Consider the following 27,018-nt stretch of genomic DNA (forward strand, 5'->3'; position numbering starts at 1 on the left):
TGGGGTTCTGTGCAGTTATAGACCAGAGCATGGTCTTATACTAACATGCTGACAGGTGATTTGAGTGAAATGCCTTGGTGGCCTGGTCCATGGCATTTAGGAGGAGGGGATCGTCTGGTGCTCCGGGCTGAAATCCTTGTTGAACCATTATTCATATATGGAATTGTTGCATTCTGGGAGACACAAACTTAAAAAGTGGATTGAACTGGGTGGGGGCGGGGGCAACAATTAGGCATATGCGTATTGAAGCCACAGGTCTTAAGAGAGAAAGAAGGCAGCATAGCCATGACCAGGTTTCTTTCCAGGAAAACCATCCTTATGTTGCCCAGTCCCAGGGGGAGGAAGGTTGTTCAATCAAACCGTAGACTTTTTTTTATGTTCCCTGATTGACCCTTTATTTTTTATTTTTTTTTTAATTTTTTTTCAACGTTTATTTATTTTTGGGACAGAGAGAGACAGAGCATGAACGGGGGAGGGGCAGAGAGAGAGGGAGACACAGAATTGGAAACAGGCTCCAGGCTCTGAGCCATCAGCCCAGAGCCCGACGCGGGGCTCGAACTCACGGACCGCGAGATCGTGACCTGGCTGAAGTCGGACGCTTAACCGACTGCGCCACCCAGGCGCCCCCCTGATTGACCCTTTAGCAGGACACAGGATAGCCTCTGGGCTTCAGCTAGGAGATCTAAACTCAGTTATTTCTGCAAACCGAATATGACTAAAACCTCCAACTGAGTTTGTATAATCATAAAGGGTCTACCTATTGTAGACGCTGGGGCATGTGTACTGGGCTCTATTCCCTCACCTGTGTGCACGCCTAGGATGCCTGTGCTGTCTCAGGCAATAACACTGTGTCACTCCTTCCTCCTCAAAGACAGGTGTTCCCACAGGCGAGTGTCCCGTACACAAGCCTCCACTGAAGCTTCTCAATAAAAGAGATGCAGGGGTTTTTGTCTCACTTCCTCGTTATCTGAATCACTGTGAGTAACGAAAGCTGCTCCCACTGCCATGATATATACCACAGTAATAGTCAGTCTCGTCCTCAGGTTGCAGCCCAGAGATGAGCAGAAGCCCTGCATTGGCCGAGGCATCTTTGGATCCGGAGAAGCGGGTGGGGACCCCAGGTCCCAACTGTGTACTGGAGTCTGAGTAGTAGTACAGGAGATACCGGGGAGGGCTCCCTGGATTCTGTTGGTACCAGTATATGTTATAACCTCCAACATTGATGTCCCTGCTCAGGGTGCAGGTGAGTCTGGCTGTGGCTCCCAGAGATGCAGAGAGGGAGGCTGGCTGAGTCACCACAGGCTGGGACAGGGAACCTGCAAACACAGACACAGCAGAGGGAAGAAAAGGGACAGGGTACATGAGATTAGGGAGCTGAGCCAGAAGGATTTGACTCTGGCTCTGGGCCCACCCTGGTGCCCTGCATCCTGTCCCTACCTGTGCAGTGACAGAGGAGCACGAGGAGGACGGGGATCCAGGCCATGGTGACACACCCCCTTCTTAGGCCCAGAGCTAGGGTTTGTCTGCCACGGGTCTCTCTTATCCCCTGTGCACAGGCCTCAGAGAGGAGGGGCTGCTCATGCAAATGGGACCCACACCTGCCTCTTCTCCATGTGCACACACAGGGTCTGTGGCCCTTGGACACAGAGACTTCCTGATGCACTGCGTTCCCCCTGGGTGGGCCTGGAGGCAGCAGCTGTGGGGATCACACACAGGCCAAAGTCCAGGGGATTCCACCAGGCCCTGACGGGACACACCTGCCCTGTCCCCACAGGAAACACGGGGGCCCAGACCTGGGGGCTCCTGTCAGTGCAGGACTGCCAGCTGGATCCCCCGTCCTGCAGAAACCCTTAGACATGATCTCACAGCAGCCCCTGCTGCTCTCCGGGCAAACGTCTCATTCTTTCCACTTTCTCGTTCTTTCCTACTGCTCCCAATGCCCTCCTTTACCTGCTTCCCTGATGTTTGTGCTTCCACCACGTGAGACAGACCCTTCAGAGAAGGATGGAGATGCAGTCCTGGTGTTCTCTCCCTGAACCGGGTTTTTCCTTGGGCGGGGTTATAGTGGGAAGAACAGGAGCAATCTTGACCCAGGACAGTCTAGGAATCCCAGTGGAGCTGATGACAGGATGCAGGGAACAGAGAGCAAGGGATCTGCCGCCACAGGGGGCTCTTAGGGGGCAGGCTGACTCTGGGTGATGAGTGAACAGGAACTTGGTGAGCGGTCACAAACCTTCACAGAGGAGGACACAGATTATGGAAATTTGTGCCTTTCTGGAGCATGGCAGAAAGGAATCCACAAACTCTGATGAGGCTGCTGAGGCTATGGGGACTGAGCAGGGCCCGGGAGTCCAGTAGGACCACTGCGGGGCCATCCTGCAACCTCCCATCCCTGTGCTGGGAGTCTTTTCATTCCAGCTGGGCTTCTCCTGGTCAGTGCTGCTCATTAGAGATTTAGTTCTGCAGGAAGTTCTAAGACAGATTTTGGGGCAAAGAGAATTAGAAGGCAGCCCTGGGGGATGGTTGGGGAAAGATGACAGCAGAGAAAACAGGAAGGGTGAAATGGGTTGTGTCCCCAAGTGGGACAGAGGGAGGTAACTGAATGGACTGCAGGCTGTGGGAGAGGGAGTGATAGTCCAGAGAGTTAGGTGGCTAGAGGGTGATGCCCACAGAGACAGGAATGCCCTGACTGACACAGGGGAAGTCAGGTGGGAGAGCAGATGGAGGGCAGGTGATGGGTCTGTTGTCCCCGTGTCAAACTGAGACCACGGTGTGACATGTTGAGAGGCGTGGAAACATCACAGACAACCAGGGCTGCAGCGACGCCTTCTGTCCCCCATAGGAAGGATGTGGGTGTTACAGCATTTGCCTGACTGACGGCTTGGCCTGCATAACTTATTCAGTTGGTCTCCATCAGCAGATTAGTGAATGACAATATGGCTCTCAATGTCATTTGAATAAGCATCTCACAGGGAGCAGGTTGCTGAGGTTGCTGGCTCTGACCATTTGTTGATATATTTAGGTGCTGAACCCACTCCCCTTCATTATATGTGCAGATGTAGAAAGGAAGCCCAGTCTTGGGGTCACACTGGTGAGATGGACACACACTGGGAGAGATGGGATGGGCACATCGGGATGAACCACTGCACAGCAGAATCAGGCTAGGGAGCCTCCCTTCCCATGGTGGTGTTGACCATCCTCCCCCTCGCTTGCTTCCCTGCTGCTCAGGGCTGAGCCCTGAGCCACATTCTGAGCCCTGGTTGCACATCTCCATAGATTGAGATCACTGTGGAATGCCACTACCCGGAGACAGCATACAGTGCTAATCTGCCTCATCCTCATGCTGGCCCCTGTGATGGTGAGGACGGCTTTGTTCCTGGAGATGGACCTGGAGAAGTGATCAAGGACCCGAGACAGGTGACTGTTTATGGTAGATAAGGGGGTGGGCACCCCTGCCTGGAGTCTGTTGGTACCAGCCAGGGAAGTTACTGATAGATACTGACCCAGAGCTAGTCACAGGTGAGTGTCACCATGCCTCCTGCAGACACTGACTGTGATGGCTCTTGGATAACCACAGTATGAGAATTGGATCCTAAAACCAAAAGGAGGCACATGTGTTGTTATGCGAAGCAAGGGTCACCCTGAAACCTTGATTTTATGTGCCCTCCAAGAAAGCAGTCTCTTCCCCTGACCTGAGCCATAAGCAAGGAACCTGAGAAGAAGCACCATCCAGGCCATGGTGGGGATCCTCACAGGTCTTGCCTCCTCAGGTTCTTGGGTTGGATTGGGGTCTCCTCTGGGCCTTTTCATGCCTGCAGACCTATGAGGAGGAGAGGTGCTTCATGCAAATTAACTTCCTCTCTTTTACTGCCCCTTGGTCACCCTGATGTCCCCTAGGGGAGACCTTGAAGGAGGCATATATTGGGACTACACAGAATCAATGACTGCAGGGAGCCTGGGACACTGAGTGACAGGGTGACATCTTGCCCCGAGTCATCTCCTCCATGTCCCTGGTGGCCTCAGTCCCAAGTTTCTTCCCTGGAAAGGCAGACTGAGGGCATGCATCTGCTTCTCACATCCTGGCCATGCTTCTAGTTCATTCCACTTGTACCCCATCCCTGGGAATATTTTCTGCCCTCCCCAGTGAAATGGCCTCTTGTCTCTTTGGAGAAACTTAGTGGTCAGTCCTCCAGGAGTGAGGCCACTGGGAATTTCAAAGCCCGCGCTGGGTATGAACAAACAGGGTCTCTTCTGACTCAGTCCTAGTCCCTGTCTCCTGATAGCCATGGGGCAGAAGACCAGAGGTGGTCCCATCCCTTGGATGGGTCTGCCTGCTTCCCTCCTGGTGCTGCAGGGCCATCCTGTCCTCTCTGACAAAACTGGCACACCAGTTAGAGGCCCGTGGTTGTCTGGACCCTCATTACTGGGCTGTTCCTGATGGCCATCAGGTGCTGGGTCCACAGCTCTGGGCTCACCCGTGTGGTTCATACATGTGCCCACAGCCCCTTTTTGCCACATTACAGGTTACAAAGCATGTGAAAGGCAATGTGAGTATCGCGCCTGGGGGAAGGGAAGGTCCTCTTGACTCCTGCCACTTCCACGGCCCCCTCCTCACTCCTGGCGGAGATCCCTCACCTCAGGGCCCATCACTAGGCTCAACCTTCTCACCCGCCCCCACCCCTCCGTTTCCTACAGCTTGTGGGAGTGGGGGAGTCCATCAACAAGGGCCACAGGGGAAGGGATTGGAAAGAGGCAGCTCTGCCTTGTCAGAAAGACAGAGGTGGCTCCCTGGGACCCACCTCTCAGCACAGCTCTTCCAGCAGGACCTGAGCCTGGACCTCTGACCTCAGGAGGAGGGGTCTGACGGGGACACAGTCAACAGCCTCTGCCTGGTCCCCTCCTCACACTCCCCTCTGGCTCCTTGATCATCTATGCAGCACTGAGACATCATCCCAGCACATCAGATTCGGGGGGTTCCTGTCAACCCCTCCAATGTTCCAAGTCCACCTCACTGCCTCACCCTTGTTCACTCTCCAGAAACATCTTATGTGTTGCTATTCATGTCTTTGTCCTCTTTCTCTCCCAGGACATTTTCAGCAACATGAGGACGTAGATTGTCCCTAGTGCACTCACGCTGAACCTAAGCCCAAGGGTCATGCCTGGCACAAACTTGGTGTTCACCAGAGTGTGTGCAGGGACTGATCTCTGTACAGTCATCTACCCTGATCAGGAACACACGGAATCTGCCTGCTTCTGACCCAATGGGGACTCAATTCCCAGGACAGCCAGCCCCCAGGTGCACAGTAATCCTGCCCAATGGAAGAAAATCAGACAATGTTTTGCAGAGTCGGGCTGGGTTTACGGGCACAATTTGAGAGAACAAGGGCACTATTTCTAGACGAAATTCCCTAGCCTTGTCTAAGACTCCACTATTAGAAGAAACGAACAAAGAAGCAGCAGTGTCGGCCAAGGGGTGTGAGCTGCACAGGAAGTCCCATTGCTGAGGGGACAGCAGGTTTGGGTGTCCCTTCCCCACAGGCCTGGAGCAGTGTGTGAGCTTTGAGACTGTGGTCCCACACTGAGCAGTAATAATCAGCCTCATCCTCAGCCTAGAGGCTAGAGATGCTCACAGAGGCCACGTCCCCTGAACTGGACCCTGAGAATCTGGACGGGACCCCCGCAGGCCAAGCACTGCTACCATAGATGACAACGTTGGGGACACTGCCTGGGAGCTGCTGGTACCAGGACACACCTCCAGCCCCAACATTGCTGCTGCTTCTGGTACAAGAGGTGGTAACAGTCTTATTCACAGGCTTGGACACTTCAGATGGCTGAGTCACCACCGACTGGGCCCAGGACCCTGCAAGTCAGAAGAGAGACACGGGGTGAGAGAGAGGGGTCAGTGGACAGGGCCCATACATGGTTCCACAGTCCTCTCATCTCCAGCCCTGATCCCAGCCTCCAGCCACCTGTGCAGTGAGCCAGCAGTGTGAGCAAGAGAGGAGCCCAGGCCATGGTGGAGACCCCTGCTCAGCAGTGTGTCCTCGATGCCCCTCAGCTGGGCTCCCAGAGTCTCTCTTATTACCTCCAGCAGCCCAAGGGGAGGGAGAGACCCTTCATGCAAACCAGCCCCCTCCCCCTGGCTGGCCAGCCCCAGCCTGAACCCTGAACCTGACCCTTGTCTGGAAATCTCACCCCAGGAGGGGATGGAGCGAAAACTGTGGGGCCTGACCTGGGGCTCCCCAAGGGCCTGAGAGCACCCACATGCTAAGCCACAGTGAGAACCAGAGCCAGGTGGCTCCCAGCTGGGATCACAGCACACAAGGCTCAGAGACAGGTCACAGCGCCCCCTGCTGCCCGAGACCCAGACATGCCCATATGTTTGGTCTTGCCCACAAAATACTTAAAAACATCAATAGACTTTATGATTTATTGTCAGAGAAGAATTTAGTAGAATTTCCAGCGTTCCCAAATACACCAACCCCCTCCACCACCTTGTCTTTCCCATCATCCAACTCTAGCATGAGTGTGGTCACTTGTTATACACCATGAACCAACACTGACAAGTCATTGTCACCCAAAGTCTATATTTACAACAGCAAAGCTCACTCTTGACGTTGTTCATTCAATAGGTCAAGATCTATACACTGATATATGTCCATTTTAGAATCATACAGAGCACTTTCTCTGCCACAAAAACCTCTGTGCTCCAGCTGTGCATCCCTCCCTATGCTCAACCCCTTGCAACCACTGATGCTTTTATTGTCTAGATAGATTTGTCTCTTTGGAGAATGTTACATGCTTGGAGTCACACAGCATGCAGCCATTACACGTTGGCTACTTTCATTTAGCAACGTGCAACAAAATGTCTTCTGTGTCTTTTTATGTCTTGGTGCCTCATATCTTTGTAGCTTTGATCAATATTCTATCATTGGGGTTTACTCACCTATCACCTCCTGAAAGGCATTGCGATTGGCTGCTGCCAGGTATGGACAGTTATGCATAAAGCCGCTGTCAACATACTTGTGCAGGGTTTTTTTCTACACATTGTTTTTAACTCCTTTAGGTAAATGCAAAGATGCATGATCCCTGGATTTTAAAGCAAGACAATGATCCTGAGTTTTGTTTGTTTGGTTTTTGTTTTTTGGGTTTAAAAAAATTTTTTTTTCATTACATCCAAGTTACTTAGCAATAATCATGATTTCAGCAGTAGGATCCAGTGGTTCATCCCTATATAGAACAGGCCGTGCTCATCCCCACAAATGTCTTCTTAATGCCCCTTGTCCATTTAGCCTATCCCACCTCCCACAACACCTCCAGCAACCCTCAGGTTGTTCTCTATATTTAAGAGCCTCTTATTTTTTGTCTCCCTCCCTGTTTTTATATTGTTTTAGCTTCCCTTCCCTTGTGTTCATCTGTTTTGTATCTTACATTCCCCATATGAGTGAAATCATATTATATTGGTGATTCTCTGGCTAATTTCGCTTGGCATACCACGCTCTAGTTCCATCCACGTTTGTTGCAAATGGCAAGAATTCAGAGAATGTTCAGTTTTAAAAGAAATTGCCAAAATCTTTTCCAAAGTAGCTGTACCATCCTGAATTCCCCTCACCAATGAAATAGAGTTCCATTTCTCCATATCCTGGCCAGACGTTGGTGTCATCTGTGGTTTTGATTTTGGCCATTCTAATGGGTATGTAATACTATGTCATTGCTGTGTTTTTGTGCAATTTCTTCCTGACATATGATGTTGAACAGCTTTTCTCAAGCTTATTTATATCACATGAATGTCACCTTTGTGGAGATAATCTGCATTTTTAAAATTGAGATTCTTTCTTTACTATTGTGAAGTTATCTTTTAAATTAAAAACAAACAAATAGTTCTCTCCTTAAATCACCTTCCATTTGCTGTAGAAAGGATATGAATAAAGAAGTCTATGCCCTACATTTCCTCATTATTGCAATCGTTCGTTAGATGCAAATATATGTCGCATGTATTTTCTGAATTCCCTGAAATAAGAAGAGATGTATCCAAAGGGAGTCTTTACTCCCCATCACGGATGGTGAACATCTTCACGGATGATGAACATCTACCGAAGGACTCTCAAAACACCCTAAACAGAGTTTCAGAGTAGATGGAAGAGCCATTCTCCAGCCTACCTTCTTATAAGTATCAGACTCTCCTCGTCCCCATCACTTTCTGAGCAGCAGTCACTGAAATGGAGATGTTGTCCACAGAGAATATGGGGGGCCCTCACAGGGTCACCAGCTGCCCAAGAGGAAAAATGAATAAAGGTGAAGAGGGAGAACTTTTGTTTTAGTACAGAGGCAACAAGTTCATCCCCTTTTATGGTGAGCCTGGGACTGGGAAGGCCTTTTAGATTCTGAGAGGGGGTCAGAGGGAAAAATCGTGGAACCATGAATCAGTCCGCCATTGCATGCAGGCTTCCTTTGCAAAAGTTAGTGACCTTGACTAATCCCATTCAACAGGTTTCCTTCTAGTTCTGTCGATTTTTTTCTTCACTCTGCAGAAGCTTTTTATTTTGATGTAGTCCCAATAATTTATTTTTTTCTTTGATTTCCCTTGCCTGAGGAGATATCCCCAGAATAATGTTGCTACGGCCAAAGTCAGAGAGATAACTGCCAGTTCTCTCTAGAACTGTTATGGTTTCAGGCCTCACATTTGGGTCTTTAATCCACTTTGTGTTCAATTTTGTGTATGGTGAAAGAAAGTGGTCTGGTTTCATTCTTTTACATGTAGCTGTCCAGTTTTCCCAGCACCATTTGTTGACAAGACTCTCTTTTTCCCATTGCTTATTTTTGCCTACTTTGTCAGACATTGATTAGTCATATTATTTGGGCTTATTTCTGGGTTTTCTATTCTGTTTCATTTATTTTGTTGTCTTCTTTTGTGCCAGTACCTTACGGTCTCAATTACTACAGTGTTCTAATATAAATGGAAATCTGGAATGATGATACCTCCAGTTTTGGTTTTCTTTTTCAAGACTGTTTCACTATGTGGGAACTTTTGTGGTTGCACACAAATTTTAGGACTTTTCTAGTTCTGGGAAAAAGGCTTTTGGCATTTTGATAGGAATTGCCTTCAATCTGCAGATCGATTTGGGTAGTATAAACATTTTAACAATATTTGTTCTACCAATCCATGAGCAGGGATGTTTGTTCATTTCTTGTGTCATCTTCAATTTCTTTCATCAATGCTTTATAGTTTTCATGGTAAAAGTCTTTCACCCCTTCGGTTAAGTTTCTTCTTGGGTATCTTATTATTCTTGGTTCAATTTTCAATGGGATTGATTTCTTAATTTCTCTTTCTGTGGCTTCATTATCAGTGTATAGAAATGCAACAGAGTTCTGTACATTGATTTTGTATCCTGTGACTTTACGGACTTTATTTCTTGGTTCTGACAGTTTTTTGGTGGAATCTTTAGATTTTATATATACAGGCAGGCTGTTCGGAGAAATTGGCTGTGTAGGAAGATGCTGGGCTCACCGCATCCTGCTGATCACTTAGATTCCACCCACATCTGCTAAATAACCCATAAAACGACCAGAAGACTAGCAGAATGGACTCTCCAGAGTCAAGCGTATACAAGTGGGTCACGGAAGAGGGTAGGAAGGGTGGAGAGGTGGTGCGCAATACACGGATTGGTGGGAGGGATCCGGGGCAGAGAGGGGGCAGCGCGCCGGACAAGGCAGAGCCCCCAAGGGTGGCTTGCAAAAGCAGAGGGGCCGGATTCCATGAGTTCTGACAGCCAGCCGGACTTGACATCTGGAATGTTAAAAGTCAACAACCCTGCTCGGAGAGCGAGAGGTCAAAAGGACACCGGGAGGGAGAGGTGTTGAGCCCCAGAAGACAGAGCTCAGCTCCGCAGGGAACAAATGCTCTGGCCAGCGCCATCTCCCTCTCCCATCCTCAGCCGAACTCCCAAAGGGAACCACTTGCCGTCACCGAACTTGCTTGCACCACGCAAACACCCAACGCTGTGCTTCTGTGGGTCCATCCCTTGGACGGGTCTGCCTGCTTCCCTCCTGGTGCTGCAGAACCCCTCCTGCAGGGGATCACTGACAGCAAACTGAGCCGAGCCTGCCCCTCCCACCCTGGTGCACCTTGCAGATCCACCCGGGCTAATACGCCAGATCCCATACAAGCAGCACCGCAAGCCTGGCAGTGTGCAAGTAGCCCAGACGGGGGCCACACCACTCCACAGTGAGTCCTGCCCCAGGCAGAGGGGAAGATAAGGTACACACCAGTCTGACTGTGATGCCTGCGGTTGACTAGGAACAGACATCGGGTGTGACTACGGCCCCGCCCACCAACACAAGTTACTCCAGACAGTACAGGGGAAGTGCCCTACAGTTCTGTGCTACCCCACAGACTATCCAAAAGGACAAAATGGAAGAATTCTCCTCAAAAGAAACTCCAGGAAGGAGCGACAGCTAACAAATTGATCAAAAACTGTTTCAGCAATATAATGGAACATGAATTTAAAATACTAGTCATAAAATTAATCACAGGGCTTGAAAAAAGCAAAGAGGACAGCAGAGAAGCTATGGCTACACACATCGAGGGACTAAGAAACAGTCACGAGGAGCTAAAAAATGCTATAAATGAGGTGCAAAATAAAATGGAGGCGACCACAGCCCGGATTGAAGAGGCAGAGGATAGAATAGGTGAATTAGAAGATAAAATTATGGAAAAAGAGGAAGCTGAGAAAAAGAGAGATAAAAAAAATCCAGGAGTATGAGGGGAGAATTAGAGAACTAAGTGATGCAATCAAACGGAACAATATCCATATTATAGGAATTCCAGAAGAGGAAGAGAGAAACGGGCTGAAGGTGTACTTGAACAACACACAGCTGAGAACTGCCCTGATCTGGGGAAGGAAAAAGGCACTGAAATCCAAGAGGCACAGAGAACTCCCTTCAGACGTAATTTGAATCGATCTTCTGCCCAACGTATCCTAGTGAAACTGGCAAAATACAAGGATAAAGAGAAAATTCTGAAAGCAGCTAGAGATAAACATACTCTAACATATCAATGGAGACCGATAAGACTAGTGACAGATCTATCTACTGAACCTTGGCAGGCCAGAAAGGAATGGCAGGAAATCTTCAATGTGATGAACAGAAAAAAATATGCAGCTGAGAATCCTTTATCCAGCAGGTCTGTCATTCAGAATAGAAGGAGAGATAAAGGTTTTCCCAAACAAACAAAAACTGTAGGAATTCATCACCACTAAACCAGCCCTACAAGAGATCCTAAGGGGGATGCTGTGAGAGAAATGTTGCAAGGACCACAAAGTACCAGAGACATCACTCCAAGCATGAAACCTACAGACATCACAATGACTCTAAACCCTTACCTTTCTATAATGACATTGAACGTAAATGGACTAAATGCTCCAACCAAAAGACATAGGGTAGCAGAATGGATAAAAAAACAAGACCCATCTATTTGCTGTCTACAAGAGTCTCATTTTAGACCTGAGGACACCTTCAGATCGAATGTGAAGGGATGGAGAACTATCATGCTGCTGGAAGTCAAAAGTAAGCTGGAGTAGCCATGCTTATATCAGACAAACTAGACTTTAAATTAAAGGCTGTAACAAGAGATGAAGAAGGGCATTATATTATAATTACAGAGTGTATACATCAGGAAGAGCTAACAATGATAAATTTCTATGCACTGAATACGGGAGCCCCCAAATATATAAAACAATTCATCACAAACATAAGCAACCTAATTGAGAAGAATGTGGTAATTGCAGGGGACTTTAATACTCCACTTACAACAATGGATAGATCATCTAGGCATAGGATCAATAAAGGAACAAGGGCGCTGAATGACACATTAGATCAGATGGACTTGACAGATATATTTAGAACTCTGCATCCCAAAGCAACAGACTATACTTTCTTCTCGAGTGCACATGGAACATTCTCCAAGATCTATCACATACTGGGTCACAAAATGGCCCTTCATAAGTATAAAAGAATTCAGATCATACCATGCATACTTTCAGACCACAATGCTATGAAGCTTGAAATCCACCACAAGAAAAAGTCTGGAAAACCTCCAAAAGCATGGAGGTTAAAGATCACCCTACTAAAGAATGAAGGGGTCGGGGCGCCTGGGTGGCGCAGTCGGTTAAGCGTCCGACTTCAGCCAGGTCACGATCTCGCGGTCCGTGAGTTCGATCCCCGCGTCAGGCTCTGGGCTGATGGCTCAGAGCCTGGAGCCTGTTTCCGATTCTGTGTCTCCCTCTCTCTCTGCCCCTCCCCCGTTCATGCTCTGTCTCTCTCTGTCCCGAAAATAAATAAAAACGTTGAAAAAAAAATTAAAAAAAAAAAAAAGAATGAAGGGGTCAACCAGGCAATTAGAGAAGAAATCAAAAACTATATGGAAGCAAATGAAAATGAAAATGCAACAATCCAAACGCTTTGGGATGCAGCAAAGGCAGTCTTGAGAGGAAAACACATTGCAATCCAGGCCTATCTCCAGAAATAAGAAAACTCCCAAATACAAAATCTAACAGCACACCTAGGGGAATAAGAAGCAGAACAGCAAAGACACCCCAAACCCAGCAGAAGAAGAGAAATAATAAAGATCAAAACAGAAATAAATGATACAGAATCTAAAAGAACTGTAGAGCAGATCAACGAAACCAAGAGTTGGTTTTTTTGAAAAATAAACAAAATTGATAAGTCTCTAGCCAGGATTCTCAAAAAGAAAAGAGAGATGACCCAAATAGATAAAATCATGAATGAAAATTGAATTATGACAACCAATCCCTCAGAAACACAAGCAATTATCAGGGAACACTATGAAAAATTGTATGCCAACAAACTGGACAATCTGGAAGAAATGGACACATTCCTAAGCACCCACATACTTCCAAAACTCAAACAGGAAGATTGAACATTTGAACAGACCCATAATCAGCAAAGAAATTGAATCACTTATCAAAAATCTCGCAACAAATATGAGCCCAGGAGCAGATGGCTTCCCAGGGGAATTCTACCAGACATTTAAAGCAGAGAAAATACCTATCCTTCTAAAGCTATTCCAAAAAATAGAAAGGGAAGGAAAACTTCCAGACTCATTCCATGAAGCCAGCATTATTTTGATTCCTAAACCAGAGACCCAGCCAAAAAAGAGAACTACAGGCCAATATCCCTGATGAAGATGGAGGCAAAAATTTTCAATAAGGTACTAGCACATTGGATTCGAAAGCATATAAAAAGAATTATACACCATGATCAAGTGGGATTCATTCCAGGGCTGCAGGGCTGGTTCAACATTGGCAAATCAATCAATGTAACACATGACATTAATAAAAGAAAAGATAAGAACCATATGATCCTGTCAATCGATGCAGAAAAAGCATTTGAGAAAATTCAGCATCCTTTCCTAACAAAAACCCTCGAGATGTTGGGATAGAAGGAATATGCTTCAACATCATAAAAGCCATTTATGAAAAGCCCACAGCTAATATCATCCTCAATGCGGAAAAACTGAGAGACTTTCCCCTGAGATCAGGAACGTGACAGGGATGTCCACTCTCACTGCTGTTGTTTCACATAGTGTTGGAAGTGCTAGCATCAGCAATCAGACAACAAAAGCAAATCAAAGGCATCAAAACTGGCAAAGATGAAGTCAAGCTTTCACTTGGCAGATGACATGATATTATACATGCAAAACCCGATAGACTCCACCAAAAGTCTGCTAGAACTGATACATGAATTCAGGAAACTCGCAGGACACAAAATCAATGTACAGAAATCAGTTGCATTGTTAGACACTAATAATGAAGCAACAGAAAGAAAAAGAAAGAAATTGATCCCATTCACAATTGCACCAAAAAGCATAAAATACCTAGGAATAAACCTCACCAAAGATGTAAAAGATCTCTATGCTGAAAACTATAGAAATCTTATGAAGGAAATTGAAGAACATATAAAGAAATGGAAAAACATTCCGTGCTCAGGGACTGGAAGAATAAATATTGTTAAAATGTCAATACTATCCAAAGCTATCTACACATGGAATGCAATCCCAATCAAAGTTGCACCAGCATTCTTCTTGAAGCTAGAACAAGCAATCCTAAAATATATATGGAACCACAAAAGGCCCCGAATAGCCAAAGTAATTGTGAAGAAGAAGACCAAAGCGGGAGGCATCACAATCCCAGACTTTAGCCTCTACTACAAAGCTGTAATCGTGCAGACAGCATGGTATTGGCACAAAAACAGACACTTAGACCAATGGAATAGTATAGAAACCCCAGAATTGGACCCACAAACATATGGCCAACTGATCTTTGACAAAGCAGGAAAGAATATCCACTGGAAAAAAGACAGTCTCTTTAACAAATGCTGGGAGAACTGGACAGCAACGTGCAGAAGGAAGAAACTAGACCACTTTCTTACACCATTCACAAAAACAAACTCAAAAGGGATAAAGGACCTGACTGTGAGACAGAAAACCATCAAAACCCTAGAGGAGAAAGCAGGAAAAGACCTCTCTGACCTCAGCCGCAGCAATTTCTTACTTGACACATCCCCAAAGTCAATGGAATTAAAAGCAAAAATGAACTATTGGGACCTTATCAAGATAAAAACCTTCTGCACAGAAAAGGAAACAATCAACAAAACTAAAAGGCAACCAATGGAATGGGAAAAGATATTTGCAAATGACATATCGAACAAAGGGCTAGTATCCAAAATCTATAAAGGCTCACCAAACTACACACCTGAAAAACAAATAACCCAGTGAAGAAATGGGCAGAAACCATGAATAGACACTTCTCTAACGAAGACATCCAGATGGCCAACAGGCACATGGAAAGATGCTCAACGTCGCTCCTCAGCAGGGAAATGCAAATCAAAACCACACTCAGATACCACCTCACGCCAGTCAGGGTGGCTAAAATGAACCAACCAGGAGACTATAGATGCTGGAGAGGATGTGGAGAAATGGGAACCCCCTTGCACTGTTTTGGGAATGCAAACTGGTGCAGGCTCTCTGAAAACAGTGTGGAGGTTCCTCAAAAAATTAAAAATAGAACTACCCTATGATCCTGCAATAGCACTGCTAGGAATATACCCAAGGGATACAGGAGTGCTGATGCTTAGGGGCACTTGTACCCCAATGTTTATAGCAGCACTTTCAACAATAGCCAAATCATGGAAAGAGCCTAAATGTTCATCAACTGATGAATGGATAATGGATAAAGAAATTGTGGTTTAGATACACAATGGGATATTTCGTGGCAAAGAGAAAGAATTAAAAATGGCCTTTTGTAGCAATGTGGATGGAACTGGAGAGTGTTATGCTAAGTGAAATTAGTCATGCAGACAAAGACAGATACCATATGTTTTTATTCGTAGGTGGATCCTGAGAAACTTAACAGAAGACCATGGGGAAAGGGAAGAAAAAAAAAAGGGTTAGAGAGGGAAGGAAGCAAAACATAAGGGACACTAAACACTGAGAACAAAGTGAGGGTTGATGGGGGTGGGAGGGAGAGGAGGGTGGGTGATGGGTATTGAGGAGGGAACATGTTGGGATGGGCACTGGGTGTTATAAGGAAACCAATTTGACAATAAACTTAATATTTAAAATAAATACATAAAATAATATTTGACATGTAAAAAAAAAAGTCATTTGAGGCTGAAATCTTTAAGGGCAGATTCCTTTTCTAGGTGCTCCTGGCTGGTTCAGTTGCTTAAGTCTCCCACTTTAGCTCAGGTGTCACTCACGATTCATGACTTTGAGCCCCACATCAGGTTCTGTGCTGACAGCTCAGAGCCTGGAACCGGCTTCAGATTCTTTGTCTCCCTCTCTCTGCCCCTCCCTTGTTCATGCTCTCCCTCTCTCTTTGTCTCTCTCTCAATAAACAAATAAACATTAAAATATTCTTAAAAAATGAATGACTTCTCTTACATCCTAGAGTGATTCCTAGGAAGTAAACTCTTCTTTAATGACCTTGTGTTTTTCCTGCAATGCACCCCACATTACTGTGGCGACAGACAGGAGATGACGGTATAGGTTCATGAACTGATTAGTGGAAAGGGGAGGAGGGATAAGGAGAAGAGTGGAATTTGGGAAAAGAAATGACCCTAGCCCTGGAGATATAACATGACATTAATGAATAGAGAAAGAACATTCAGGTGGGACACTGACAAAGAGAGTTCCAAGTGTGGGAAAACCAGGAGACTTCATTTGTGACTCTTAATAGTAAGCTTTGTGTCTTTCAGAGGCAGAGTCACAGTGGAATTGGAATCAGGCAGACTGTGATCTGACTCCCTGTGACCAGGACCCTGTGAAGTGGAAACACTCAGCAATGACACAGAAGTGACTGAGGAGCCTGAGAGCAGGGCAGCCCCATATGGACTGTGTGGAAAAAAAGGAGTGGTTCCAGTACTGGCCCCTGAGTCTGTTCCTCACCCGACAGAGTGAGAGCAAAAGAAAAGGTCTCAGGTGCGTGGTGGTCTAGAAATGGTCACCATTAAGGTTTCTGGAAAACTTTGTACCTTCTAACAACCTCAGGGAATAGGAGGCCATCATAGTAGGAATATGTTTTCTGCTCTATTTCTCATGGGACTGTTTGCATTGCATTGCATACTCGTGCCACTGAGGGTGTGTTGGGCTGGAGTTGATCTGATGCAGGGGCATCAGAATGGTCTGGGGGCTGAGCTGTACTTTTATGAGACATAAAGACCCTGGCCTGTGTCCCATGTGCAGATTGTCCATAGTCTGTGCTATGACCTGAACAACACGGAGGATGGAGGGAAGATGATACAGGTGGCTAGGACTTCTTTGGTGAAGCTTCCATCATTTTCTTCTACCTGGACCCCAAATCTCCCAACTACACGGTTAGTCAGTGAGTCCAGGTCCCACCAGACAGTCACTGTGTTACCCAAAGCAATAGGTGTCCCTTCCCCGGTTGCCATGATGGTGTCAGGGCAGAGGGTGGGGTGGTTTGATCCAGTCATCCTCAAATCTGGGGTTTCTTACCAGTGGGTCCGTAAGGGCCAGTGTCTGTCATCCAGACGTTATGTGGTGTGGACATTACCTGGGACTGCAGACACATTTTCCCCATGTGGGAAGTCAGTGGGAGACACAGTACATTTGGCTTATGTGTCCTCTTTCTTGCCCAAGACGGTGTCAGCCCTCTGAGCATGGGGACCCTCCCTGTCATTTTTGTACTGTGATCTGAGCCCCAAGCCCACATAGGTCATGTAGTGAGGGTTCTCTCAATGCCACGCATGTAGAGCATGTGGACGGTTGACTATCCTCAGTCAGGCGCAGCTACGTCCTGTGTCGCTGGTTCTGTCCTGGTGCTTTGATATGGACTGAACTGGGTCCCCGTAGATTCCTATATGAAACCCACACTGTGACTTCATAGACTTTATAGAAGAGGTAGACACAGCATGGGTGAGCACACGAGGAAATGCCATGTGAGGACCCAGGACGAATGTAACCACTTGCAAGACAAGGAGAGAGACCTCAGGGGACATCGAACTTGCCCCTACCTTGAACTTGGACATTTAGCCTCCAAAACTGTGAGAAAATAAACATCTTTTGATTTGCTCACCCAGTGGGTGGTATGATGTTATGGCAGCCCCAGCAGGCAGGCACAATCCTCAAGGACTCTGTCCCCAGGGCAACCGGCCCCAGCATCCAGGAATTTCTGCTCAGTATGCATAAAACAGAAAATGTGCTCCTACAGGGACAGGGTTTGGTGTCTGAATTGAGAGGACAAGGACACATACTCAAGAGAAAGTTCACTGGTTTGGCTTTCAGACCTCCGTTTTAGGGAAGCAGCTGTGTTGGCAGAAGGTGGGGGCTGCACAAGGAAAGCGCATCAGTGTGGGGACAGCAGGTTTTTGTCTCACTTCCCCACGGGCCCGGAGCTCTGTGTGAGCTCTCAGACTATCATCCCATGCTGAGCAGTAATAATCAGCCTCGTCCACAGCCTGGAGCCCAGTGATGGTCAGGGTGCCTGTGCTGCCAGACTTGGAGCCAGAGAATGGTTCAGGGACCCCTGAGGGTCGTCTGTTATTAGCATAGATGAGGAGTTTAGGGGCCTTTCCTGGAAGCTGTTTGTACCAGTTCACACCAACAGTACCGATCTTGTTGGCACTACCAGTGCAGGAGATGGTGACCGTCTGCCCCAGGGCCCCAGACACTGAGGGCGGCTGAGTCAGCTCAGACTGGGCCCAGGACCCTGGAAGGGGAGAGACAAAGAGAGCGTGATGCTGGGGTCTAGAGACCAGAGGAGAATCCAAGGCCCACGTGTCCTCCCTGGACCACTTCCTCTGTTCCCTCATCTAGTCACCTGTGCAGTAGATGAGGAGGGTGAGGAGAAGAGGGAACCAGGCCATGGTGGAGGTCATCACCGACCCTGCCGTCTGTGGATCTACAGCTGAGCAGATCTCCTCTAATCCCTTCCTTCCCCTTTTCATCCTCTGAGAGAGGGAGGGCCCATCCATGCAAATCAGACCAGCAGCTCTCTGACACTTCACTGACCCTGGGTCAAGTCCCTCTGCCTGAGGATGTCAGGTGGGTTGGACGGGGAGGTGGTCTCTGGGGCCATGCCAGGAGAGGGGAGGTCACAGTTTGGAGTCCTGAGCAGAGGGCACAGGCATTGTCCACATACAGGTCCCAGCTCTAGTCATGGCCGACCCTCAGAAGCAGGTGACGACCACCCCCTGGTGTCCAGGCCCAGACACAGCATATGTGACATGGTGAGCAGATCTCATCAGAGTTCCTGCCTTCCCACTGCTCTGTCCACCATCCCCTTCCTTCGGGACAGGCCAGGTGTCCCCTGTGTGGCCTCCCATCCCCTGAGGACACACTGTGCTCTCCTCTGGCTCCGCATAGTGAGTCTGTCCACAGCGCCCTTGGCTATTATTGATGGGGCAGCACTGACGTGGTGACTCCTGTACAACCACACAGATGAGCATCAGGGCCACAGAGCGATGGGTCCACATTGACACATGGCCAGTTCTGTGCAGGAGGCCGATTTCTTCCCCCTTCCCTGCTTCCTCTCTGGTACCAGAGTTCTCCTTTCCCAGAAGCTCCCTCAGCACTGGGGACACAGGGACACCTTTTCTCCAGGTTGTTGGTAGAAGCCCACATCCCTCGTGCGCATTCTTGCAGGGTTCCACACTGAAAATCTTTGTCAGCTGTCACTCTTGCCACCTCACATCACATACTGGGATCGATGGAGGTTGGCTTCACCACTGGGGAGACCCCTGCAAGGAAGCACCCGTTGAGACAACACACATGTCCTTGCTCTAGTGGGGACTCTGCCACACCAGAAGGGACGCAGCTGCTGAGTCTCCCTCAGGAAGTACAGGGTCCAGTCCCCAATCCCAGGTTCCTTTTAGTGAATGGTCCCCACTGAGGCCCTGTGTAGGGACGACAGGGCAGTCCCACAGCGCCCCTTTCTGGCTGAAGGGCACACACCCCACTGTGTCCCACAACCCTCAGAGCCCAGCGGGTTTCCTCACTTCTGTTTATTCACACATCATTGAGCTGAATCTTGGATAATGATCCTCTAATGTTGCCCGTGATCAATGTAGCATTTTTCCATCTCCAAACAAGCTCTAGTCCATAGGATTTGGAGGCATTTACCTCAGTTAAATGGTAAATTGCCAGTTCTTTGCAGAATATACTCCAGACCTCATGTCCCTCTTCTGGCTTACAATTGAGAATATGTCTATCTCGTGACAGTTTGAAAACTCCTGTGCGTTAAAGCAATGGATTCCAGCTACTGTCCATTAAATTGAGTATTATGTTAATCTTCTATATTTTAAGGTAATTTCCTTGGCTTACTACCTTAAGAAGAAAAGGCAATACAATGAATTTATATTTGATGAGGTCGTGTTAAACAAGTGTCATTTTTTGTTTTTCTTTTTTTGTTTTTTCATGGGTTATCCTGACAGTGTCTTGTCTACACTTTTTTATAGAAACCCTAGATCCTGAATATTTTCTCCTTTTATGTTTACAGCTTTATGTTTACAGTTATTTCTATAATCCTTTTAGTGATTTTTTAATATATATAAAATGAGTTTTATGTATGATTCATTTCTCTCTCAGGATATCCAATTGTTCTGTGGCCATTTGTCCAAAAGGCCATCCTTTCTCCTCGGAAAGGCTTCTTCACTTTGTAAAAAAAAATTGTTTATCCTTATTTCTGTGGGTCTGTTTCTGCGTTTTATGTTGTTATCTTGGCCAATGTGTCTATCCTCTATCCATACCACTCTGACTTGCTAGGACAGGAACTGAATTACACTTTTATCCAATTTGGGAAGAACTGGCATATTTATGATAATGAGTCTTCTAATCCATGAACAGAACATATCTTTCCATTGTTTAGGTCCACTTTGATTACATTTAGCAGCATCGTCCAGATTTTAGCACCTGTGGCCTATACCTGTATTAATAAACATGCCCCAAACACTTCATCGAGTGGTTTTAAGGGTTTTTTTGAATTATTTTCACCGGTTTATTGTTAGTATATACACATCTATATGATATTTCTATGTTGATCTTTATTCTAAAATGTTTCCAAAATTATTTGTGACTCGTTGAATTTATATATTTGCATAATTAATTGCAGCTTCCTTTGTAGTTTTCGTGGAGATCCTTCTCTCATCTGGAACTGGTGCACCTGTCTCTTGCTCTTCTTCATCTCTATGCCTCTCATTGTTTGTCTTGCATTATGGTTCTGACGGGCAGATCCAGTCCTATGTGGAACACCAGTGTTGAGATAGGACATGGGGGCCTTGCTCCCTACCCGTGGTGGGAAAGCTTTCAGTGCTCCATCTCCGTGTGTTCAACGAAGGGAAAGTCTTTTATAGTTCTCTTTACCGAACTGAAGATGTACTCTTTTGTAGTTGGTTCTCTGAAAACTTTTATCACTCTCATTCATATATTCATTCTTTCTTTTCCATGAGCACAAATAGGTTTTAAGCTGTGCAGGAAGTGGAAGAGAATTAAACCTACCTGAGAGAGTGAGGGAGATGCTTTCATCTGTCTTTCTTTTTTAATTTTTTAAAAGTTTATATATATTTGCGCGAGAGAAAGACAGAACCCAAGTGGGGGAAGGGCAGAGAGATAGGAAGACAGAATGCGAAGCAGGCTGGAGGCTCCGAGGTGTCAGCAGAGAGCCCGACATGGCATTTGAACTCGGTAGCCATGAGATCATGACCTGAACCCAAGTCGATATTTAACTGACGGAGCCACCCAGGGGCCCCTCAGCTGTCATTTAATACTTTGGCTTTTATCACGACTGATTTATTTCTACTTCTACCCTGGTGACAAAGAGACAAGGCAGGAAGCCTGCTGAGAGAGATACCACTCCCTCTTGTCCAATATGAGGGTGGGTGAGAGGATACTTATGACATGGAAAAAATGGCATTTTCTCTCGCCATTCTCCTGCTGGTTTCTTCACTTCCTTAGACTCCCTGTCCCTCCTCACTTTCTTAAAATCCTGGGTCATCATTTTCATGATCACAATCCATCCCACACACCCCTCAAGGTTTAATCCCACCCGCGTTACTAACCATCCACCCCATCAAATCCAAATACTGCTCCCTCTGCAGCTGAGCCCCCAGCTGCCTGGCTGCAGGTGCACATGGCCATGATGACTGACCCTGCTGCTCTTTGGGGCATCCCAAGTCAGACACCCTGTGATCCTTCATTTCTCACATTCCTGTCTGTCGTCCATTGTTAGGGCTGTCTGTATCTACAGTGCACAGTCAGACTTCCTCAGTCTCCTTGAAGTGAGAAAATATCTTCCGTCCAGAATCCACACTGGAAAGTAGAAGCTAGAAGGTAAGTTTGATGGCATCACCCACTAATTGTTAACAGGCTCATGTTTTGTTTTCTTATTGATGACAAAAGATGATGTTCACTGTGGGGGATGAGCTTAGGAGTCCCCCGGGCCTACACCAAGGGGTTAATACGACATAAAGAAATACAAAGCCATAGGATGCTCACAACTGAATTTGGGCAAACCAGATTGGCACCCCAAGACTAGGGGGATGTAAAGGCACCCCAGAATAGAAAGGGGTGCAGCACCCCCACAGTAGAGAGGAAGCGAAAAAGGCCTAAAATAAGATCAGGCACAAAGGCTCCCCATACAAAGGTATATGAGGTAAGCAAGATTAGGCATTCAGGGCAGAAGCACTCTCCAACTTAGTACTATAGCAGAAAAATTGCTTTCACTGGAGGAAAGGACCAAGTTAGGTAAAGAGGTAAATTGAGCTACAGACCTCTACACTGCAGGCAAAGCAGCCCAGAGCCGAGATGGTTAACAAAAGAAAAGGTGCCTAATGTTAACCCTGAGGTTGTTCCCCCTGTCTGCCTTAGCTCCTAGCCTGGCTCCTTGCTGACAGCAGACAGGTGGACTTGGGAATTGAAATCACAAACCAGGAGATCATGACTTGAGCTGAGGTCAGACATTTCACTGACTAAACCGCCCAAGGCTGCTTGTTAGCACAGTGTTTTTAGACTAAATACCCTGAGCCATCTGAAAGCAGAACTGAAGGGGTCCCCAGGTGGGAAAAAATCTCTGTATAGAAAGAGGAGACAGCTTTCCTGCCCCAAGAGCACTCATTGGAGGCCCCCAGCTATTTTCTGTGGTCTGTGCCCTGCAGGTGCTACTTGCCCAGCACCCATACTGAGCACTTTCCTGGGAGGAAAAGAAAACAGAAATGCAACAAGGTGAGGAGTTCAGGATTTGAGGAGAACAAAGGGGATGCCAACCTACCAGTCTCCACCAGGCCAGGAAATAGCCTGAGTGCTTCAGAGACAATGACCCACAGGAAAAGTCCCAGTGCAGGAACAGAAGTAAACTTTGACCTAAAGCACATGCTTGAGTTGTTTTTGCAGGATTGAAACCTTGCCCCAAAGGTTAATGAGGTGAAAACAGTCACCAGCAGGACCCCCGCTGACAACCCTTCTTTTTCACAGGAATGTTTGCGTATTTCAGAGGCAAACAGCAGAAAGAGCCTGGGAGCCTAGACCAGTTTTATCTCCTGCAACAGCTCCACCACTGCAGATGGACCAGGGAGTGTCCTCCAGAGACCTCTGCCTCTTTATAACGTTAAGTCTCTGCCCTAGGAGGAGGACAAGCTTCATTGACCTACCACACGATGGGGACACAAGCTCCTGTTCTCCATATTCTTGCACAACCTCATGCCCACTCTTGCATAAGATGACAAAACTCCCTTTTCTGGGTATCCATCCTAACCCCGAACGAAAGGAACCCACTCGCCTCCACTCAGGGAGTCACAGCTTTGATAATTCTTGTCCCTGATCCCCTTATCTGTGGCAAATAAAGTTTCCTTTGGGTGACAGCATCTGCTGAAGCCTCTGCCTGTACCTCACCAAGGAGTGAACTCAAAGTAGCTCCAACACTTCTAAGTAATATATTTCATCCCTTAACTTGGAAACCTGCCTTCTTCTCTCTACTCTCTACCTGTGGTTTTAGTGACATTTAAGGCTATTAAGAAGAAATTTCAGACAAATATTAAGTAACAGTTTTCTTAAAATTATCTTTGTCTGCTCATTTTCACCCTTTATATCAAAGTAAGTTAGAAAAAAATGAAATAATTTTAAAGGTATCTGTTGTTAAGGGAGGTCTCCTTTTATTGTTATCAGTTTAGACTTAACAATATTTTTCATGAAAAATTCTGAGTAGCTGAAGTAATATCCACATGAGACTCATTATGTATCAACTTCTCCAACCTGGAAGTGAAAATCAGTGATAAGTGAACACAAAACCAGCCCAGAATCCCTGGTGGCCTCGCGCCCAGGCTCACACCACAAATCATGAGCGGCAGTGGAAAGAGAAGTCAGTTCCCGAAAAGGCTGTGGGTGACAGAAGGGGAAAGCTAGCCGTGGATCTGAACCACCATCACTCAAAAAAGCCCCTGAGAGTGAAGACACAGGACAGCAAGTGGAGAGACCCAAGCCCTGACCCCAGGACGGGCATCCAGGGCGAGCAATAGTGAAACGGGAGGTCTCAGATGCAGTGCTGTGGGCAGATGGGTGAGAAAGCCAAGTCAGGAAGGATGCTCTGGAAATATGTCACTAAGGAAAAAGAGTGGGGAGGAGACATGTAGAGTCTGCCGGGCATGAGGGAATGGGAAAAAGAGAAAGGCCACAGAGCCCACACCCCACCACAAGGAAAGGGAAAATGTATGAGACAAAAACTTGAAATATGGACTGTAACACATAATATTATTTTTCATAATAATAAACAACACCGGCTAAATTATTGAACAAAATTTCAGCATGCAGAAATCTACAAAATAAAAAATGACAATGGGGGACAATAGCCAACGGAAAATGAACTTTTAAAGAAGAATCTGTGATTACACACCATCATGGAAAGTAATTATGTTATTTCGACAGCCTCTATTAAAATTGCAGCCACCTAGATAGATCCGCGTGTCCTCGGCACAAGATGAGCATGTCTCTAGAGGAAAGGATGAAACGTTCCCTGTATTTAAATATGGTGCCCGTGATGTTCCTACAACAATGCACACGCTGATGCCACTGAATGGTTCGCTTCCGGGGGCACGTGGTCTGTGATTCGGCACCTGTGAAATGCGCACAACAGGAAAATCACTGCAGACATAAAGGAATTTTTGGCTCCAAAGGGCTGATGCACGGGGGCCATGGACTCACTGCTCGGGGGTCAGGGGTTTTTCTGCAGGTGATGGAAATGTTGTCAATTTGATCCTGATGATGTTCGCCAAACTCAGGAAACATACTACAGACCACTGAATCGTACCATTTAAATGACTGCACTTTATGCCTGTAAATTATCTTAAGAGATTTGTCTTATTTTTAGAAGAAAACCACACGAGGGGAAGATACTGTCACTGACTCTTCATAGTTGTTCTTTGCTCAGAGAGTCAGACCCTCAGACCCTCCAGGGTGTCCTCGGTCTCCCTGTTTATTTGTCACTGGCAGTGACCATGGGAAACTGGGGCACATTGCTGTATCATTTGCCCACAGGCTTAGAGCACTGTGTCAGTAATGACCAGCCTCGTCCTCAGGCCGCAGGCCCGAGATGATCAGAGAGGCCCTGTTCTCGAGAACCCAGCTGGGATCCCGGAGGGCCCAGTGCTTCTGAGCATCTCAGCTTTGGGGACACGGTGGGGAATCTGTGGGTACCAGCCCACATAATACGACCCAACATTGTTGCTGATTCCAGTGCGAGTAAGGGTGACCTTCTAGCCCACAGACCCTGATAAAGAGGCTTCCTGTGTCAACACAGACAGTGCCCAGGACCCAGCAACGGAGCAGTGGAGACACGGGTCAGTATCAGGTTATTACTCACAGTGTATTCTCAAAATGGGGTAAACAAGCAACTTAGGGGTCCCCCGGAAGCAATTCTTCCGCTTTCCACAGCCAGTAACCTGAGCAGAGAGCAAGGAAGGTGAGGAGGGGAGGCGTCCAGGCCAGGGTGGAGACACCCCAGGCTGTGCTTCTGAGCCCTCAAGGGAGAGACCTGCACAAAGCCTCTCTTATCCTCTCCCCTCCTGGAAGAGAGAGAGGAAGCCTTCATGCAAATCTCTCCCTCCCCTGGGACTGAATGTGGTGACAGCTGAGTGTGGGGTGGGTGGGACTAGGGAAACTCCTCTAGGCACAATTTTGCAGGGGGCACGAGGCAGGGCTCCAGGCCTGGGTTCTCAGCTGGGACCCCTCCCCACACAGACACCACTCAGGCACAGGCCTACAGCGCCCCTTGCTGTCTAGGTGTCCAGCCGCACCCATGACTGGAAGCGACATCCTGGAGCTGTGAGAGAGACACCAGGGCACTAAGGACTTCAGTCAGCCTGGCATACTGTCCACCCCCACACAGGGCCAGATCTTCTCCTCCCTCAGGGCTTCTTCCTGTGCTGCAGGTGCCACCACATCTCAGTCCTTGCTGCAGACACAGGGCCTCCTCAGCATGAATCACCCTGGGCTCCCCCCACTACTTAGAGACTTGTGTTGTTGGGGCCAAGAGTCATCGACCACTGGGGGATGATGTTTCCGCCCAGTGAGCACAAGAGTGGAGAGCATGCACGCCCCTCCACAACCTTTTTCCTGAGGACCTGGGGGGACACTTCAGTTTTCTCATCTCACTTCCCATTCTGGCGGGCCAGTCCCCATTACCTCTGCACTGAACTGGATGAGGTTGATCAATGACGGTGCATGGCTATAGATCACGTGAGTATATTCTATCTCTCTATCATCTATCAAACTTTGCATTTTCTACATTACCTATAATTGGCATGGTATCAGTCCCCAAACAGACACATATATCAATGGTACAGATTCAAAAGGCCAGAAATAGGGTGGCTCAGTCGGTTGGGTGTCAGACTCTTGGTTTCAGTTCTTGTCATGATCTCCACTTCTGTGATTGAGCCCTGAGCCGGGTTCTGAGCCTACTTGGGATTCTCAATCCCTCTCTCTCTGCTCCTTCCTCCCTCTCTCTCTCTCAAAATAAATAAATAAAGCTAAAAGTACCCAAACAATATAAATAAAAAGACCAGAAATAAGTGCAAGTTCCGCTTGACAAGCACAGAGAATGTAGACTGAAAATGAGGCCTTTCCTCAGTGTCTGGAGGAGAGCACTCATGGATTTTGCAGGGAATTCAGACAAGAATAGGCATGAATCATACAGCAGATGCCTCATAGGAGGACCTCAGGTCTCACGGATGTTCCCTGACACATTTTGGGAAAGAAAGCTGGAGTTTCTGGACCCCCTGCAGCGGGCACACGGATCCCCGTGCCATGGGCTGAGCGTGCACCCACGTGGTCATTCCGGGGTAGGAAGCACAGCCTAACGACACTCCCACCTGGGTCAGGACACATCCGCAAAGAGCCCCATGGGAGCTGCCCTCTGCCCTCTGTTGCTTCCTGCATTGGCATGAGCTCCTGGGGCCCTGGCTTCTCTGTACACCCAGCTGACCCATTCCCTTCCT

The 27,018-nt window shown here is 47.3% G+C and overlaps 4 gene segments (V, D, J or C); all 4 read right to left on the bottom strand.

The window, feature by feature from the left end:
- The window catches only part of LOC123587586, a 1,001,573-nt gene that overhangs the window by 870,535 nt on the left and 104,020 nt on the right, over positions 1-27,018 (bottom strand).
- On the bottom strand, positions 958-1,533 carry LOC123587600. The segment is given in 2 exon segments: positions 958-1,316; positions 1,438-1,533. Coding segments are annotated over 2 exon segments (390 nt in total).
- On the bottom strand, positions 5,579-6,039 carry LOC123587604. The segment is given in 2 exon segments: positions 5,579-5,860; positions 5,970-6,039. Coding segments are annotated over 2 exon segments (297 nt in total).
- Positions 17,794-18,483, bottom strand: LOC123587592. The segment is given in 2 exon segments: positions 17,794-18,248; positions 18,360-18,483. Coding segments are annotated over 2 exon segments (486 nt in total).

This window comes from Leopardus geoffroyi, chromosome D3 (genome assembly GCF_018350155.1).
Source record: "Leopardus geoffroyi isolate Oge1 chromosome D3, O.geoffroyi_Oge1_pat1.0, whole genome shotgun sequence".
Classification (NCBI taxonomy): Eukaryota; Metazoa; Chordata; class Mammalia; order Carnivora; family Felidae; genus Leopardus; species Leopardus geoffroyi.